Here is an 18484-nt window from a genome sequence, read left to right on the forward strand (position 1 = left end):
TCATCAGTTGAGAATGTAGACAATGAATTCAGAAATGCTGTGGAGGAATTAGTTTCAGAATTAAAAATCTTCCATGGATTGAGAATTAATTGCATTGATAAAATGTATGTAAAATATAGTGGCTTATATAAATATTGTTAAATTTATAACATGTTTGGTTGTCCCAAAAACTTTTTTAAAAATTTTAAAAAATGTTTTATTTATTTCTGAGAGAGAGAAAGAGAGAGAGGCAGCATGAGCAGGGGAGGGTTGGTCAGAGAGAGAGGGAGACACAGAATCCGAAGCAGGCTCCAGGCTCTGAGCTGCCAGCACAGAAACCGATGTGGAGCTCGAACCCACAAACCGTGAGATCATGACTGGAGCCAAAGTTGGATGCTTTAACTGACTGAGCCACCCAGGCGCCTCTGTCCCAAAAGACTTGAATTATGCTCTCGAAGAGGCCAGGGATTTACTCTCCCAGCCCCCAATAGAGCCGTGTAGGGTCTGGCTGCCTGGTAGAGGTAGATTTGAGATATCAGAAGCACCACTCTGTGGGTGCTTAATACACTCATACCGGTTGATTGTTAATGTTTAAAGGTATGGATTAAGTATTATTCTCTGTCGTGAAAATATTGGAGAAAGGAGGTAAACATGTAAGAAGGAACCAGAATTATGTCTTAGCATGTTGGGACTAATTTGGGGAAAAGGAATTCTTGGAAATAAAAGTCAAATGGTATGTGTGATAGAAATGAAGTTTTTGGGCAGATACAGGGTGTAATGCTAATTTTAGTCTGTTTGTTTTCATGAAGCTGACCACAAGGTGGGGATATATTTTGTGTAATCTCTGGATGACCTGTGACATCATCCCAAATTGTTGCAATAAGAGACTTAGATTATTTTAAATAATTTCTTTCTATTTTATTTAGAAACTTACAGATGACTAAGTTTGAAACAATTAGTTTCAAGATATATTTTGAATATTTAATATGCAAACAATGATTATAGTTTTCCCCCCAATAGTGTAAGTTCTTATTTTAAGCCCTTAAAGTTACATCTGTGCAACCGAAGATGATTTCTGTGCTGTTTTCTGAATTAGAAGGAAAAAAAAAAGCTCCCAAATCAATTTATACGTGCTCAATTTGAAAATTCTTTAATTCCTTATGCATTGGATAGCCATATTGGAAAAGAACTGAATTTCTTGAGGGCTCTATTAAAGGTAACCTAAAAAAGACAAGAGACTGTGTATTAAATTAGTTGTACTTCATGAGATATTGGCCTTTATTTCTTGGTAATTCTTAACTAGAGTCTAGACTCCTCTTATAATAGTGAAAATTGCTGGTGGCTGATTACTTTTTTGTCATTAGAGCACTGTTTTCTGATTGGTATGGTGTGTGGACTTTTGTGTTCTCTGGAAATGCCTCGGGATGTCATCCCACCTCATGGATTGCATCTTTGAGAGCAGTTTATATGTCTGGTGACTTGTGTGTCATATTCTCTGTGTTTAGCTTCTTGGGTAGATAATTGAAACCAAGAACTTAAAAAGATTTTTTGCAGTGTATTTATAATTACATAGCATTATTATTTAAAAAATTTTTTTTAGTGTTTATGTTTGAGAGAGACAGACACAGAAGATTGCAAGTGGCAGAAGGGTAGAGAGGGAGGGAGACAGAATCTGAAGCAGGCTTATAACCTCTGCAGAATCAGAGCTGTTAGCACAGAGCCTGACACAGGGCTCCAACTCACACAAGATCAACCTGAGCCGAAGCTGGACGTTTAACCAACTGAGCCACCCAGGCGCCCCTAATTACATAGCATTATTAAATCAGAGTTGAAGTCTTGGGTCAAGTAGAGTAACTACTGTGTCAAAATTGAGCTTCCTAAACCACAGAGCTTTATAACATGAACAATAGTACTCCCAAAACACCTTTTCTGTTTTGGAAGTGAAATATTCAAGGCAATAATAACTGTTTATAATCTGTCAGAAGTATTTCACAGCACATGACAGTAGAGATTATATAGGTAATGTGAGGTTTCAAATGCAGAGTAGTTTATCATAAGATATGGTTGCTTTGGTGTCTCGTTTACTGAAGACATTTCCAGGTCCAGGTAAGACTCTCTCCCCTGAGTCTCCTCCTGGTTGTCCTCCTAAGAAGCCACGAATGGGAACAATGAATCTCACTGTACTTGTAACCAAGCCTGCTTTTCGGTTCTGCATTTCAGTTGGGTTTTCTGGTCTGAAAAGCCTTATGGTCACCTTTGACTCTTACCCTCCTTTACCCTTCTTAATTTATTCATTCCCTAAATCTGTGGCCAGGTCTTCTGTTAGTATCACTGCCGCTTTTCTTGCCTCTTTCCCCCTCCTAGACGCCACTGCTGTTCTAGCACCTCCCCGTGTCCTCCTTTTCACCTGGGCCACCGATCCCTTCACCTCAGTCTTTCCTCCTTGGAGCCATCTTAATACTGCTGCCGCGCTCATCTTCCTGAAGCGCTTCAGAACTCTCCAGTGGCTCACCATTGTCTGCAAGGCTGCGTTCCTCATGTGGGAGTTCATGATTCTTTCATTTCTGTCAGTCTTCCAGCACCATTTGTGCTTCCCGTCTCTGGTGTTTCCGTTGCCAGAGGATACCTGGCTGCTGTGTTGTGATAGTCATTTCAAAGAAATTTTGTCTATGGAACACCGTGTCCTCCTTGATAACAGTGTCTTGCTCTTGTTTTAGAAGATTGCTGGCCTCTACTTGAGTCACACGTTGGGAGGGCAAGCAAGTAGTCAGGCAAGCAGTATTTTTAGCTGAGGGGAAGGAGCCAGTTGAGAGGAAGCAGTGAAAGGTGTGGGGAAGAGGTAGGTTCAGCCTCTTCAGGAAGGGTCTGAGTTTGTTGGGGCTAAGAGGCTAACAGCAGTACTACTGTCTCAGGAACAGGCTGCTCAAATGCATCAGAGGTGCTCAGGGAGGCCAGCGGGCTTCCAAAGTCTTTCGCGCTTATGTAGCAGCTTACCGTGGTGTGTGCTTTACGTGTATCCATCCATTGAATCCTTACAGATTTAAAAATAGGCACAGAGTGGTTAAGTAACTGGTCCCAATGGCCAACCAGGTAGTTTATGGTAGAATTGGAACTTAGGCAGGCACCACAGTCCCTGCTCTTAACTATTATACTCTACTGCTCCTAATTCCCCACCTTTCTTTCAAGAAAATAATTTAAAACTCTGCCTGACGATTGCTTTGTCTGATCTATGCAGCTCCCCTGGGAGCTGAGGGGTGTATGGGTGGTGTCAGTCGTAACTTCAGAACAACAAAAGGCTATGTCATGGTGGTGATCACATGTTTGAAGGGAGTCACACTGGTAAAACATTTTAAGAATATCATTTTGCTGGGATTTATACTTACTGGATATTGACATAAAATAAAACTTAGCCTGTTATGTATGATGTTCGTTTTCTCTCTCATCAGTTGCAGGCTTGACTTAAATGAAGGGGTAAGATTGCATTCTCAAATCTCATTTATCAGAAGTTAGGAAGGCCCTGATTGGATTTCTGAGAAACAGAAAAATCAGGTGATCTGAGCACATTAAAATTGTAGCATATTTAATATAACCGAAGGTTGAAATTTTCTGAAGCAAAGGTGAGGGAAGTTTTGAAATACTGTACTCCATGTTTAAAAACTTCATTTGGTTCACAAAGTTTCCACCCATGTTTGCTTTATTCCAATTACCATTCTTAGTTTCCTGGAGTATTCTAGACTCACACTATCACAATACTCATGCTGTATTGTGATTTTAATTGCTTGTTATATTACATCTTCCTAGTTGGTATGTCAACTAAGGGGGCGGTGATACATCTCTGTCCTGTCTCTCATTGTATCCCTAGATTTAGCACAGTGCCTGACACCCAGTGGGTACTTGGCAGGTACTGGTAGAATGAATGCATGACTGGCTGTGGAGTTGGATACCAGAGAAGTCTGTAATTGAGATCTGGTTGTTGGACTTCAGAGAAAGAGGAGACTCTTCTGGATGGACACTGGTCGTGTGTAACCTCATCATCATCCTATGATGACTGTACAACCCTTTACAGACCTGTGAGAGGTGTTTTCCTGTATACTTAAATGTTTGATTGCCCGTGCTACTTTTCCAAATCCTAGTTCTTTTTCCCTCAAATACTTTCCTTTTTGTGAAGACTTCTTTTATTTACCAATTCGATTCTTATTTATTTACTTTTAGCTTTTTTAGTGCGTTTACTGTCCACCATGTATTGTTTATATTGTTTGGTACATAGTGTTTGTTCTACCAGACTGTAAACTCCTTGTGTACAGAAACCAGATCTGTCCAAAGCAGCATGCTTCTGAGAGTAGAAAGGGGCGCTAGTCAGGTGGATGCTGGGGTTGTAGTTATGTCCTAGGACTGTGCCGGACTGTGCCGGGCATACCTGATGTATGATCAGTGTTAGTAGTCAGTGTGCGGTCTTTGACTTGTTGAATAAGCACTGGCCACCTGAACCTATTCACAAGTGTGTGGGAGGGCATGAGAAGGTGGCAGGCTCTCAGTCTTGTTTTCGTCACTTTACCCATTTAGTGACAGTGGGCAATTGATTCCAACTCTTCAATTCTAATTTTACTGACATATCAGTAGAGGTGATTATTTATGACTTGCTAGTTTCTTAGCCTCTCCCCTTTTTTGAGTATAAGATAGAAAAAAGCCTTTGAAATGGAAATGTTCTATAGCATAAGATATTACTATGGAATTCTATAATAAATTAAGGACTTTTTAACTTTGTGAACAACCTAGAACCTGAAGATTGAAATGTTGATCTGTAAAGTGGTTTTTAGAATAAAGTAAGCTGGAAAACTGTGCCCTGTAGACAGTGTTAAATAAGTAAATAAAAAAGTATTTGTATTAATGAATTCCTTTCTCTCTCTCTTTAAACTTAAAAAAAAAAAAGTTTTACACCTAGAGAAAAATTAACCTTTATGTGGGTCATTCCACTACATCTTCTTGTCACTTTCTCTTTTTTGCATCCTACTTAATAACCAAACCAAAGGGTGAAAGTTGCAGGTTGGTGGGTTAGACTGTGTTGAGTAGAGTAAGGAATTAGTTGCTCCAGGCAGTTAATTAGAAATCATGATCTCTGTTGTTTTAGCATTCCGTTCAGCATTTGAAATAAGCTTTATAATGTTGGTTATCCTAGAGCATGGCAATTAAGTGTGCTAACAAAAAAGAATATCCCAACTGTAGGTAAAGTATGCTTTATTCAAACCATATGATTCTTATTTCCATCCAGTGGTGGTATCGGAAACTTGATGTGTTCCAGAAAGCAGTAAATTAAGCAATGAGTGTGAGAGGACTTCTACCTGCAGTAAATTTTAAAATAAATTCATAAATATTTTCAAAGGAAATAGGAAAAGTACATAATTCAGATAATATTCCCGAGCAATTAAAAAATTTTAAATTAAATTTAATATCTGATATTTGGACTAAACAAAAGCTCACTGGCCTTTCACCAGTTTACCACCTTACTATTCTTAGTCCCTACTGTCAGTAAACATTAATGGAATGTGAGTCATGAGGTGTCTGCAGTAACATCCTCTCATGCTAATTGAAGTATTATTAAATCTTAATGTTTTTAACTTACACTGTAAAATTGCTTATCCAATTTCTTTTTTTTTTTTTTGCTTATCTAATTTCATAGTTATTATACAGTATATTCCACAATTGAACTGGAAAGGTATTCGTTTTCAATTCACAAGTACCAATTTATTTTAGCATTCATGAAACATTAAAAATAATTGGATCGGGGAGAAATGAAAGCAACTCATTTTTATATTCAGAATTTGGGGATATAAAATATTTTATGTGAAGTGCATAAGAAGAAAATTACAACTTCATAACTAATTTCTGTGGCCCGTTTACATAAGGAGAACTGTAGTAATATGTAACAAACTTAAATGTGAAGCTTCTTACTTTGTCCTTTAAAAAAAGTACATTCTCAAAGAAAATCTTTAAAATTTGTACCTGTACTTTTAATGAAAGCATTATTACCATAATAATATAAATTAACTTCTTGAAGATACCAGGTATCTGGGTAATAAATTTAGCAATTTCTTTGGAGAAAATTTACTGTTCTTGAATTTATTATCAGTATTTTGCTAATATATATATTTTTAATCTTCTAAATATTGAAACTAGAATTTCTTTACAGAAGGATTCATCCCAATGCCTGACTTTTTACTTAACTCTGATTTTCTCAATGTGATTGCTAAGGAAGTTATTGAATTCATTTTCTCTGGATATCTTCTCTATTGCTTTTCTTTGATTCTTGTCATTGCAAGGGGTCTGAGATTTTACATGATAAAGGAAATCTGTGGAACTAATCCTAGAAACCTCTTTCTGTTTTCTCACATAACACCTCCAGGCACAGAGAAGACAGAATACTTCATTTGCATTCTTAAACATTAGAAACTTAGAATGAGTCTTTCAGCTGGAAATGTTTTTGCATCTACATTTCCCCTGAAGAAAAAAAAAGGTTAACAGCCCACTCAGGTTTATGTGAACTCCTCTCTTTTTAGTATCCTGATCTGCACAAAGAGTAGAGAACACTGAAGCTTAAGTGCCCAACATCTTTCTTCTTTACAATCAGTTAGACTCTGGAAATAGATCTCAGTGCTGATTACAAGGAAATAAAAATAAGATACCAGATAGGCACGAAAGAGATGGCAAACACTGACAAACTTTAATCTCAATCTTCTAAAATGGAAAGAACATTTCCGAAAGTTAATATAGAATCTGCTAACTAGAATTTAAAAACATATTTTCCCTGTGAGCTTGAAAAGCTGACCCAGAAACTACAAAGATACTCAGCGATTTATAGTTTCTTTAAAAGGTTTTTTATTAAATTAAAAGTTACCAAAACCCTCTAGTTTGCCCTAAGTACCTTTGTCAGACATCCAACATTTCATAAAAGGAATTTAACCATTTTCTGACTTAGTAATGGCTGAAAAGTAGAAATGGAAGAATTCCACTTTCAAATATTAGAAGTAGAAAGTGTTCTGTTGCTGTAATGTTCACTTCCTGTGAATGAAAAACAATGTTTTACGTGTAACTATATTCCTCAACTAGAAAACTTGACTTCTACCAATTGTTACAGTTGGGAAAGTTACTACTACTCTATTTCTCTAACTAAATATTGTACATGGCGATCATCTGGAAGTAATAATATTACTTGAGTGCACTGTGCCAAGTAGACACTTAATACAAAGTATACACTAGACTGGATGAAATCCAGATACTGGTAATATTGAGAGAGAAAGACACAGATTCCTTTGGTTAAACTAAGTCACGCAGAATATACAGTGTACCGTAAGTTAAATACAGTTTCTAAGTATGTCATTAGATTTCAGTTGATCTTGTGATTAACATCCCAAACAAATGAAAAAGCTGTGTTGGTTTATAAATTTACATTTAGAATTTTATAATAGAACCTTTGTCTCTCCTCTATCACCTATCTCCCATTACAGTCAAATTCCTTAATGTTCTTACCCTAATTTTTTTAGTCACATAAATTGGGTTCTTAATATATGGTGCGCTAACTAGTGAAAAAATGACTTCTGTAAATGTAGAGGGTTGGAGGCCGACGATACCCTTTTCTAGGGTTGTTCTGCACCTCTCTTTATTGATACCCCACAGTCCATGTAGAGGAAAATGAATTAGGATTCGGATTCCAGTCTTCTCTAATCACACACAGGTGCACTGCACAGCCTGGGGTCTGGTAGAATCTCGAATGGTAGTGGTGGTCGTGTTGATACACCTCCTACCTGTCTGCTCCTGGTCCAGCTGTTGGTTTCACTCCTACAAGCTGTTGTCTACTGTGAGATTGTTTTATAAAATTTTAATATAAAACAAAAGATACACGAAAAGCTATGCAAAACAAATGTGTGGCTTAGTTAAGGTAAATAATCTTGGAATCACTACATAGGTCTAGACATGAGACGCTTGCCCTGATTCTTGTTCACATGACCCGTGTCTATCTTAGCCTCCAGCCTCTCCCTACATGTGCCCACGACTTGACTTTTGTAGTAATCATTTTCTTTTCTTTTTTTTTAATTATTTATTTTTATTTATTTATTTATTTATTTTTTTGAGAGTCAGAGAGAGTCAGAGACAGCACGAGCAGGGGAGGGTCAGAGAGAGAGAGATACAGAATCTGAAACAGGCTTTAGGCTCTGAGCTAGCGGTCAGCACAGAGCCTGACATGGGATCAAACCCATGAACTTTGAGATCATGACCTGAGCTGAAGTCAGATGCTTAACCAATTGAGCCACCCAGGCGCCCCTGTAGTAATCATTTTCTTGCATTTTAAAATCATTCTGTGGTCCAAATGTATATCCCTAGACAGTATGGTTTGTCTTGCCCATTTATTTTAAACTTTCATGTCTTTTAAATTTCTCTTAATCCAGGGGCACCTGGGTGGCTCAGTCGGTTAAGCGTCTGACTTCGGCTCAGGGAATGATCTCACGGTTCGTGGATTGGAGCCCCGTGTCGGGCTCTGTGCTGACAGCTAGCTCAGAGCCTGGAGCCTGTTTCAGATTCTGTGTCTCTCTCTCTCTCTCTCTGACCCTCCCCTGCTCATGCTGCCTCTCTCTCTCTCTCTCAGAAAGAAATAAAACATTAAAAAAATTAAAAAATTTTTCTTAATCCATAGGTTCTCTTTTCATATCTTTTCCTTTTAATTTTCCATTGAAGAACCTTGTGTTATTGACTTGTAGAATTTCTGTCAGTCTTGACTTAGTTTATCACATATTCATGTTGCTGGTCAGTATTTTCCTCCATTCTTGGCATTTTCTGCAAATTGGATTTCTACACCTGGATTCAGAGATGGGATCCTATTCAGGTTTTGATGCATTTGGCCAAGACTGTAGGAGGCACATTCCTGTCATGTTAGCACTTTTTAAGATCTAGGCAACCTTTTTATTAAATTTTTTTTATTGTTTTATTTATTTTTGAGAGCAAGAAAGAGTGTGAGTTGGGGAGGGGCATAGAGAGACGGAGAGACACAGAATCCAAAGCAGGCTCCAGCCTCCAAACTGTCAGCACAGAGCCCGATGTGGAGCTCGAACTCACAGACTGGGAGATCATGACCTAAGCCAAAGTCAGACTCTTTGACTGAGCCACCCATGTGCCCCAAGATCTAAGCAACCTTTGATGCTTACTGTCTATATTTAGTATTTCACTGGATTGCAAAATGATGGTACTTCAATATCTTTTTCATTAATTGGAATATATTTATAAAGAGACCCTTTGTCACATTTATTGTTTGGTTTCCTAGTGGTATGACTTCCATAGAAAGAGCAGATTAAATGCCTAATTCTTTACTTTTATGTTGTGTTTTTGAAGTAATGAATCAGTTCCTTATCTCTTATAGTTGACCCAGTTCTAAAGAGTGTCATTATGAAATCATAGATTGAAACATATTTTGTAGGCTTAAATCTGTTGGAATTATTAGTGAAGCTTATGTTGTTTCTCTTAGGCCAGTGGGGCCTAAGTTGGTTCATGGTCTTTTTGACTTGACCTCATAATCTTTTATAGCTTCCTTGTTCTCTGGTCTAACAAGACATTCTGTGCTCATGTTTTACATTTCCTGCTCCAGGCCTTTAATCAGCCATCTTATCAAGACACATAGGTTTTTAAAAAAAATGGTATTGGAAGCCACCGTCAGGGTGCCAGGCATGGCTCATGGTCATCATTTCTAGGCCTTTTTAGTTTATAGGCTAGGAAGATATGCGTGTTAACAGGTTTTTTAAAACATGTTTTATGATGTATATTATTATTACGTATGACGTATGTATTAACAATGTTCCATTAATAGAATATATAACATGCTAATGTATTTAATATGTGTATTTAGATTTAATGCTATCCGTAAGCCCAAATAGGGTACATATAATCTAAATATATAATATAAATATTGCATAATACACAAACTATATTACAAATATACAACATGTATATATAACATGAAATAAAGGTACAATTAAATATAGATTGTACTTTATGTGAGATTAAAAATACCTCCTTTGTTTATAGTGATACTTTTAATTAAAATTCAAGATTGTAGAGCTTTTACTTAACCTCTTCTTTGTTACCTCTGTGTCTTCATTCTTTCATATCTAGAGTTCTGACTCTCAGCGACAGGGGAGATGAAATTAGAATCCCTCAGAATTATCTGGTCAGTAGTACACACACAGCAATCTCAGGATAGCAGTGTCAATATCAATATAGTTACTGAAAACATTAAAGAAGTTTTACACATCATCTTTCTACTCTTCTCTCACTTGAAAAATACTTGTACTGGGGCCCCTGGGTGGTTCAGTCAGTTAAGTGTCCGACTTCGGCTCAGGTTATGATCTCACAGTCCATGGGTTCGAGCCCCTGCGTTGGGCTCTGTGCTGACAGCCAATTCAGAGCCTAGAGCCTGTTTCGGATTCTGTATTTCCCTCTCTCTCTGACCCTCCCCTGCTCACACTCTCAGAAATAAATAAAACATTAAAAAAAAAGAAATGTATCATAAAAGTATTTTAAAAATACTTGTACTATATACTGTCAGAAAATACAGCTAGTATAAAGTATCTTCTTTCAGGTAGCTATAGACCATTTATGTTGACCTCTTTTTAGTCATTTTGGTTTTCTAAAGCTCATTCTGTAGTAAAGGAGTGGGCAAACTTTTTTGTAAAGGACCAGATGGCAATTATTTTTGGCTTTGCAGGCCATACGATCTGTTGCAAATACTCAGTCTTTTTGCGGTCACAAGCAAGCAGCCATACAACATGTAAACTAATGAACATATTCTTTTTTCTGCTTTCTAATAAAATGCTTTCCATTTCATGTAATTTTCACATGTCATGATACAATATTCTTAAATTTTTTTCCAGAAGTGTTTCCCCCAAGTTCATTTTTTGATTGTGGACTGGACAGAAACAGATAACAGGTCAGATTTGGCTCATGGTCTATAGTTTGCAAACCCCTATTTTATTTGGTTCCTCAGAAAGAGGCCCCGAGTTGTTGCTTGTCGTTATGTTTACTCTGTGCTTTATACCTGGACATCAGTTTTGTTGAGTTTAAAATCCTTGGCTCATACTTTCTCTTGACTACATTATTCCATATTCTTTTGGCCTGGATTAGTGTTTAAATTTCTCTTTTGTATAAATCACATATTCTTTTTTCTTACATATTTTTCTTTTAAGCAGTATTGCTAGAATGTGTCATTTTGGGCTGAATTTCTCAGGTTTACTGTAGTTATGTCTTTTTGATATGTATTTTCAATTTTAAGACCGTTTTCTTGAAATAGGGTTTTTAGTATTCGTTGCTTTAGTTTTCAAAGACTTCTCTTATCCATATGTTGGATGTTCTTTATCTTCAGTTTTGTCATTTTCTTTTATGTCTTTTAAAAATAATTTCTTTTTTCTTGATATTTAAATTTAGAAAAATGTCTTCTTTTCACTTTCGGTTTCTTGTGAGGCATTATCTGTTTTCACTCTTGAGTTTCTTCTGAGTTCATCTTCATTTCTAGAAAGATGTTTTAATTTCTGATTGTATCTTGAGGTTAGTCACTATTTCTGAGCATTTCTAATTCTGAGCATTCTGAACATTTCATAATCCATAATAATTTATGTTATTTCATGTTTTCTATAACTTTCAAATATCTTTCAACTTACTTTGAAACAGCAGGTAACAATTTTAATCTGTTATGTGTTGGTATGTTTTTCTCTTGTGTTTTTTTTTTTCCTTCATGGATTGTTCCCATCATATTTTTTTTCCTTACAAAAACATTGTATGGGATTTCTTGATCCTTTTATTTGTTTAGTTTTATGTGTGAAGTTAGTTTTCATCTATATTGCTTTTTTAAAAGAGCTGCATATATTTTTTTAAAGGAGTGATACATATCTAAGAAGTTTAAGTACTTGAACAGATAGCAGGAAAAGGTTTATTCTGAGGTCTTGAAAAGATAAATTAACCTTTAACCTTGTAATCTCCCTGTTTTTCATTTTTGTAAGTTTATTTGTTTACTTTGAGAGAGGATGTGTGTCAGCAGGGGGTAAGGCAGAGAGAAAGAGGAGAGAAAGAATTCCATGCTGACCCCACAGTGTCAGTGCAGAGCTCTTAGAGCTCGAACCCACAACTGGTGAGATCATGACCTGAGACGAAAGTAAGAGCCAGACACTTAACTGACTGAGCTGCCCAGGGGCTCCAGTTCTTTCTGATGTTCATACTGTTATCATCATATTCAAGGGTTAGCCTTTCTTTCTGCTACTATATGCTTTTTACATAATCATACTATTTTTGGAAGCTTTTTCACTGGCTCACTTTTTTATCTCATGTACTAAGTTCCCTGCAACCATCCTGAGTTGACCTTTTCTACCCAAAGTGTATTATGTATTATTCCTTCCTTTTAGCAAGGAAGACATTAAAATCTGGAATCTGAGGGGCGCCCGGGTGGCTTAGTCGGTTAAGCGTCCGACTTTCGCTCAGGTCATGATCTCGCGGTTAGTGGGTTCAAGCCCCGCATCGGGCTCTATGCTGACAGCCAGCTCAGAGCCTGGAGCCTGTTTCAGTCTGTGACTCCCTCTCTCTCTGACCCTCCCCTGCTCACGCTGTCTCTCTCTCTCCCAGAAATAAATAAAAAGCATTAAAAAAAAAAATTTAAAATCTGGAATCTGAGTCCATTGGGCAGTTCAGCAATTTTTTCATGGCTATATCTCTTGTCTGACCCTGGTTTTACAATTATTGAAGTAGTAATTCTTGGTAAGCCTAATGTATGTGCATTTAAACGAAATCTGAATTCACAGTAAAGCAGTTTAGTAACTGTTGTATTTCTGAAAATTAATTATGCATCATACATTTTTCATAAGTGATTATTTCTAGCCTTCATTTACAACATAAAGCCTATTGTAAGTTAAATCTCATTATTCCCATAAGTATGCTGTACAAAACCAACCCTTTTTATTTTTCTTCTATCAAAATTTGACCAGAACCATAAAATTGCAGAATTTAGCAAATGGAAGGAATCTTGGAGCAGTGATTTTGGCTTTTTGGATTTTGAGTTTCAGCTTTTAGGATTTTCCTGTATATCACTCTTAAAATGTTTTCCAGTGCCATTAAAAAAACACACACACTTTTGTGCCCGCTTCAACAGCACATATACTAAAAAACACCCACTTTTTGGGGTGCCTGAGTGGCTTAGTTGGTTAAGCGTCCGACTTTGGCTCAGGTCATGATCTCACAGTTTTTAAGTTCGAGCCCCGCTTTGGGCTTTGTACTGACAGTTGAGAGCCTGGAGCCTGCTTTGGATTCTGTCTCCCTCTCTCTCTGCCCCTCCTCCACTTGTGCTCTGTCTTTGTCTCTCTAAAAAATAAATAATAAACAATTTTAAAAAATCACTTTTTTTCATGACTAGTACATTTACCTGCCTTCAGGCATTATATGTATTACACATGGTAAATTTACAAAGCCCTAAAAAGCATATTTTCAAAAGCAGATTTTATTTCTGTGAAATGTCAAAAAGACTGATTGAAGGAAATGGAGAATTAGATGGATAACAAAAAGATACAGGTAACAGAAGATTATCAAGAGGGTGGATAAATTCTGGCCTTAACTTCTAAATCACACAATGACTCTGGTCAGAATCTCAGAACTTTAAAAACTCCTCCATCACTTTGCAGTTATCAGCTGTCTTACCCTTGACTTACCCTTGTTCTGTTGGTCGAGGAGTTAGGGAAGTCAGCAGCCAGGATACTGCCTTCTCCTTTTGCTTTAATTACATTTAAAGGCTAACCCAGGGAATACTACCAAAACATATAGATGAAAAGAAAATTAGTTCATTGAAACATCTCTTTGAGTAGTTAGCTACCCAGCTATGGGCTATTTTTCTTTTCCGTTGAATGGGACAAAAAGTATAGTCACTAAATACTTGATGTGAGCCTTTTTTTTGGTAATTTTGCATTTTGGGGTGAGTAATTTTTCTCAAACAGAATGTGTGAGAAAAATCTAGTTAATCAGTGGTCCCTAGTTGTTGGGCTCTTGTTAATCAGAACTTTTACTTTATAATCATAATGTATTTTGGATGTTCTCATTTATGTTATTTCTTGAACTGTCTGTGTGGGTATTCTGATTACTTGATTACATTTATCTAGTATAGGGGTATTGTAAAACAGCATTTATAATAAAAATTCCTCCATCTTAGGAAGTAAAATGAGAATATGGAAAGACACTTGATAGTTGAAGCATGACTGATTTCTCTTAGCATTTAGTGAGTTGCAGGTTTGGGATAAAGAGAAATGAATATGATAATTGCTGTGGTCCACAGTGTCTAGTTCATTGAGCTGGACACCAACAGTATGTGGAGGTGTAGGCCCACAATCACTTCCCCTCTTAGAAGCTCCACTTTTCAGGTGTTCTACATAATGGGGTTTCACAAAAGATTTTTTTTTAATTAAGAAAATAAGGTTCTCCTTTTAAAACTACAAACATTTGATGGAGAGGTATTTTATGAGCACCTGTTTTGGTTGAAGAGGTTTCTTATCTAGCAATGTGCCATTTGTAACTGGGTTATTTGGGTTCCTGTGATGTATTTTGGGGTCCTGTGGACCTTGCTCTCATACTTTTCTAATGTTCTCTTTTTATCAGGACTTATGGTTAATAGATAAGAACTGATAGTTGAGGCATTCAGTTTGACGTTTTACATTATTTTGTTTAATCCTTCAGTCAATCTTGCAAGGTAGTTATTATTCCCATTATCACACAAAGAAAAGGAGGCTTTATTATTTTAGAATCTAAAAATTCCCTTTTGTCTTCTTTTTGGACATGAGGGAAAGTATACATCTTGAGTGTGAAGGCATCAACTTCTTTATGCATTTTATATGAGTGATTTCATCTACAATTAAAAATTTTTTCCTTTATTTAATGCCTTTGGAAATCCATATCTTAGCCTGGACTCATCTTAGAACCTCTAAACCTCTCTATCGACTTTCTGAACACTGTCTCATAGACCTCTCAGTTTAGCATGTGCTAACGTCTTCATCGTATCTCCTAATTTTATCTTTGTACATTCCTTTTGTTGATTCCCTGTTCTTCCAACCTTCTCCTCTTGGTGGGTGTAATCTTCTTGGTTTATGAGGACTGAGAGACCAATCCAAGCAACATACTGCAGTAGCCACTCTGGATAATATAGGGAGAATGAAGCTTCTTTCCCAAGCCAAGTCTTTCAGACGCCAGTGCCAATAGAATACACGATTTGTTCTTTACACTGACCCAACCAAAGATCATGGGAGAATCAACAGGCACCTTACTCAGATGTTGCCCATCTTGGTTTTCTTTTTTTCATATTTAATCTTCATTCTTTACCCAATAACCTCATCCTTTACTTCAGCAAACTTCACCTTTACTTTTCTAAACCATGCCCTTTGATGGCATTAATAACTACATTGTATTTTGTTCTGTCCCTAATTAGTTCGTTAGCAAAACTCACTAGCATTTTGTTCATTATAGTATCATAAACACAGGGACGGGGGGAAATCTATTGCTGGGGAACTAAATGTGAATTATACAGAACAGTTATTGTTGAAACTGTAACTCTACCTGGTAAATTCCCACTGTATTCTTGATTCATTTCTTATAGTCACAAGGATGTAAACATTCTCTACTTTCTTTTGTCTATTTCCGTGAGGTGTCAGTGATCAAGTTTCTTTGAATTAGTGGATATCCTGTGGTTTTCATCCATGTTGTCCCCTACATTTAGCTCTAAGCCTGGCACAGAGTTGGTATTTAATAAAAAGAGGACATCCAGATGGCCAACACACACATGAAACGATGCTCAGCATCCCTCCTCATCAGGGAAATACAAATCAAAACGACACTGAGATACCACCTCATGCCAGTCAGAGTGGCTAAAATGAGCAAATCAGAGAACTCTAGATGCTGGCGAGGATGTGGAGAAACGGGCACCCTCCTACACTGTTGGTGGGAATGTAAACTGGTACAGCCCCTCTGGAAAACAGTGTGGAGGTTCCTCAGGAAACTAACAATAGAACTCCCCTATGACCCAGCAATAGCACTGCTAGGAATTTACCCAAGGGATACAGAAATGCTGATGCATAGGAGCACATGTACCCCAATGTTCATAGCAGCACTCTCCACAATAGCTAAAACATGGAAAGAGCCTAAGTGTCCATCAACAGATGAATGGATCAAGAAGATGTGGTTTATCTATACCATGGAATACTACATGGCAATGAGAAACAATGAAATCTGGCCATGTGTAGCAACATGGATGGACCTTGAGGGTGTTATGCTGAGCGAAATAAGTCAGGCAGAGAAGGACAAATATCATATGTTTGCACGTATAGGAGGATTAGGAGGAACTTGACGGAGGAACAAGGGGGAGAAGAAGGGCGGAAATGGTGGGGGAAAGGGAGAGAGGCAAACCATGAGAGACTCTTGAATGCTGACAAAAACTGAGGACTGATGGATGTGGGGGGGAGGGGGGGATGGGCATGGAGGAGGGCACTTGTGGGGATGAGCACTGAGTGTTATGTGGAAAATAATTTGACAATAAACTATTTGTAAAAGAAAAAAAATGGATATTTGTGTTGAACTAGGCAGTGTGCTGCAGGGTATAGAGAATACAAAGATTTATAAGGTGTTTTAAAGGCGAACCTACTGTTTAGATTAGGTGGCAGGATAACACCACAGAAGTTGCTTTTCTAGAGAATACTGTTAATATCAAGCAGGAATTCTTCTTTGTTGTTTTTCTTTGACCTGACTTTGTTTCCTATATCTTTGTGCGCTTTAACTATATACAGCATTATATATTTTAATATATTGGCTCAAATGCTTTCTTTTAGGTGGTTTTGGTAGGTAAAGGATTAGTAAATATACGTATGGGTTTTTCTTTTTATTAGGTTGTGACTCTGTATCAAGCACCGTAGTTTTTCTTATGAAATTTTACTTATATTTCTTCACAGGCAGCAGAAGATGTCATTTTCATTGGACCTGACACACATGCTATTCAAGCCATGGGTGACAAGATTGAAAGCAAATTATTAGCTAAGAAAGCAAAGGTTAACACAATCCCTGGCTTTGATGGAGTAGTCAAGGTGAGAAACTATTTTGCTGAAATATACATGTCCTTAAATATTTTGTCAAAAGTGTAAGATAAAATGCAGTTATTGCTTTTATTGACTATATATGTGTAGGTTAAAATAAATCCGTGTTGTTGACACTGGTTTATTTCTTTAAAATATTGTACTTTTAAATAATCTCTGCACCCACCATGGGGCTCGAACTTAAAACCCCAATATCAAGAGTCACATCTAGGCGCCACTGGATTATTTTAAATAGCATAAATTAAAAGGAGCACAGAGCCACTTAGGCATTGTATTTCATGATCAGTTTTTTTAAACTGAAGTATTGTTGACACACAGTGTTGCATTAGTTTCAGGTGTACAACATAGTGATTCCACAACTCTATACACTATACACTATTCACCACAGTGTAGCTACCATCTGTCACCATACAGTGCTATCATAGTACCACTGACTCTATTCCTTCCCTGTGTTGTACTTTTTATCCCTGTGACTTACTCTGTACATGGAGGCTGGTTCTTCCCACCTCCCTTCAACCACTTGTCCATCCCTTAACCCCCTTCCCTTCTGGCCACTATCAGTCTGTTCTTTGTGTTTATGGGTATGAATTTGTTTTTTTTTAGATTCCACATATAAATGAAATCATATGGTATCTGTTTTTCTCTGATGTATTTATTTCACTTAGCATTGAACCCTTTAAGTCTATCCATATTGTTGAAAATGGCAAGGTCTAATGCTTTTTTTAAGGCTGAGTAATATCCCAGTATGTGTATATGTGTCTGTGTCTGTGTCACCTTTTTCTTTATCCATTCACCTATCTACGGACACTTGGGCTGCTTCTATATCTTGGCTATTGTAAAAAAAATGCTGCAGTAAACATAGGGGCGCATATATCTTTTTGAATTCATGTTTTCGTTTTGTTTGGGTAAATGCCTAGTAGTAGAATCACGGTATCATAGGATATTTCAATTTAAAAATTTTTTATTTATTTTGAGAGAGAGAGAGAGAGAGCGAGAGCACGGGTGAGGCATGGGCGGGGTTAGGGGAGAGACTCCCAAGCAGGCTCTACGTTGTCAGTGCAGAACCTGATGTGGGACTTGGACTTGTGAACCGTGAGATCATGACCTGAGTGGAAATCAAGAGCTGGACACTTAGATGACTGAGCCACCCAGGCACTTCCATATCTTTTGTTTTTAAGGAACAAAAGATTTTTTATATTTTATATATTTTATATTTTTTATATTTTATATATTTTTTTTTATTTTTTGTATTTTAAGGAACTTCCATATCTTTTGTTGCAGTGATGGCACCAATTTACATTCCCACCAACAGTGAACAAGTGTTCTTTTTCCTTTTTTTTTTTTTTTTTAATTTTTTTTTTTTT

General features: G+C 37.0%; 1 protein-coding gene across 1 annotated transcript in view; it reads left to right on the forward strand.

The window, feature by feature from the left end:
* Positions 1-18484, forward strand: part of PCCA (propionyl-CoA carboxylase subunit alpha) — a 410939-nt gene that overhangs the window by 89847 nt on the left and 302608 nt on the right. Inside the window, exon 7 of the mRNA XM_039254278.1 lies at positions 16980-17111. Within this exon, the coding sequence (XP_039110209.1) occupies positions 16980-17111 (132 nt within the window). The remainder of the gene's footprint in view (positions 1-16979; positions 17112-18484) is intronic.

This window comes from Hyaena hyaena, unplaced genomic scaffold (assembly GCF_003009895.1).
Source record: "Hyaena hyaena isolate Hyena2069 unplaced genomic scaffold, ASM300989v1 scaffold_478, whole genome shotgun sequence".
Taxonomy (NCBI): Eukaryota; Metazoa; Chordata; class Mammalia; order Carnivora; family Hyaenidae; genus Hyaena; species Hyaena hyaena.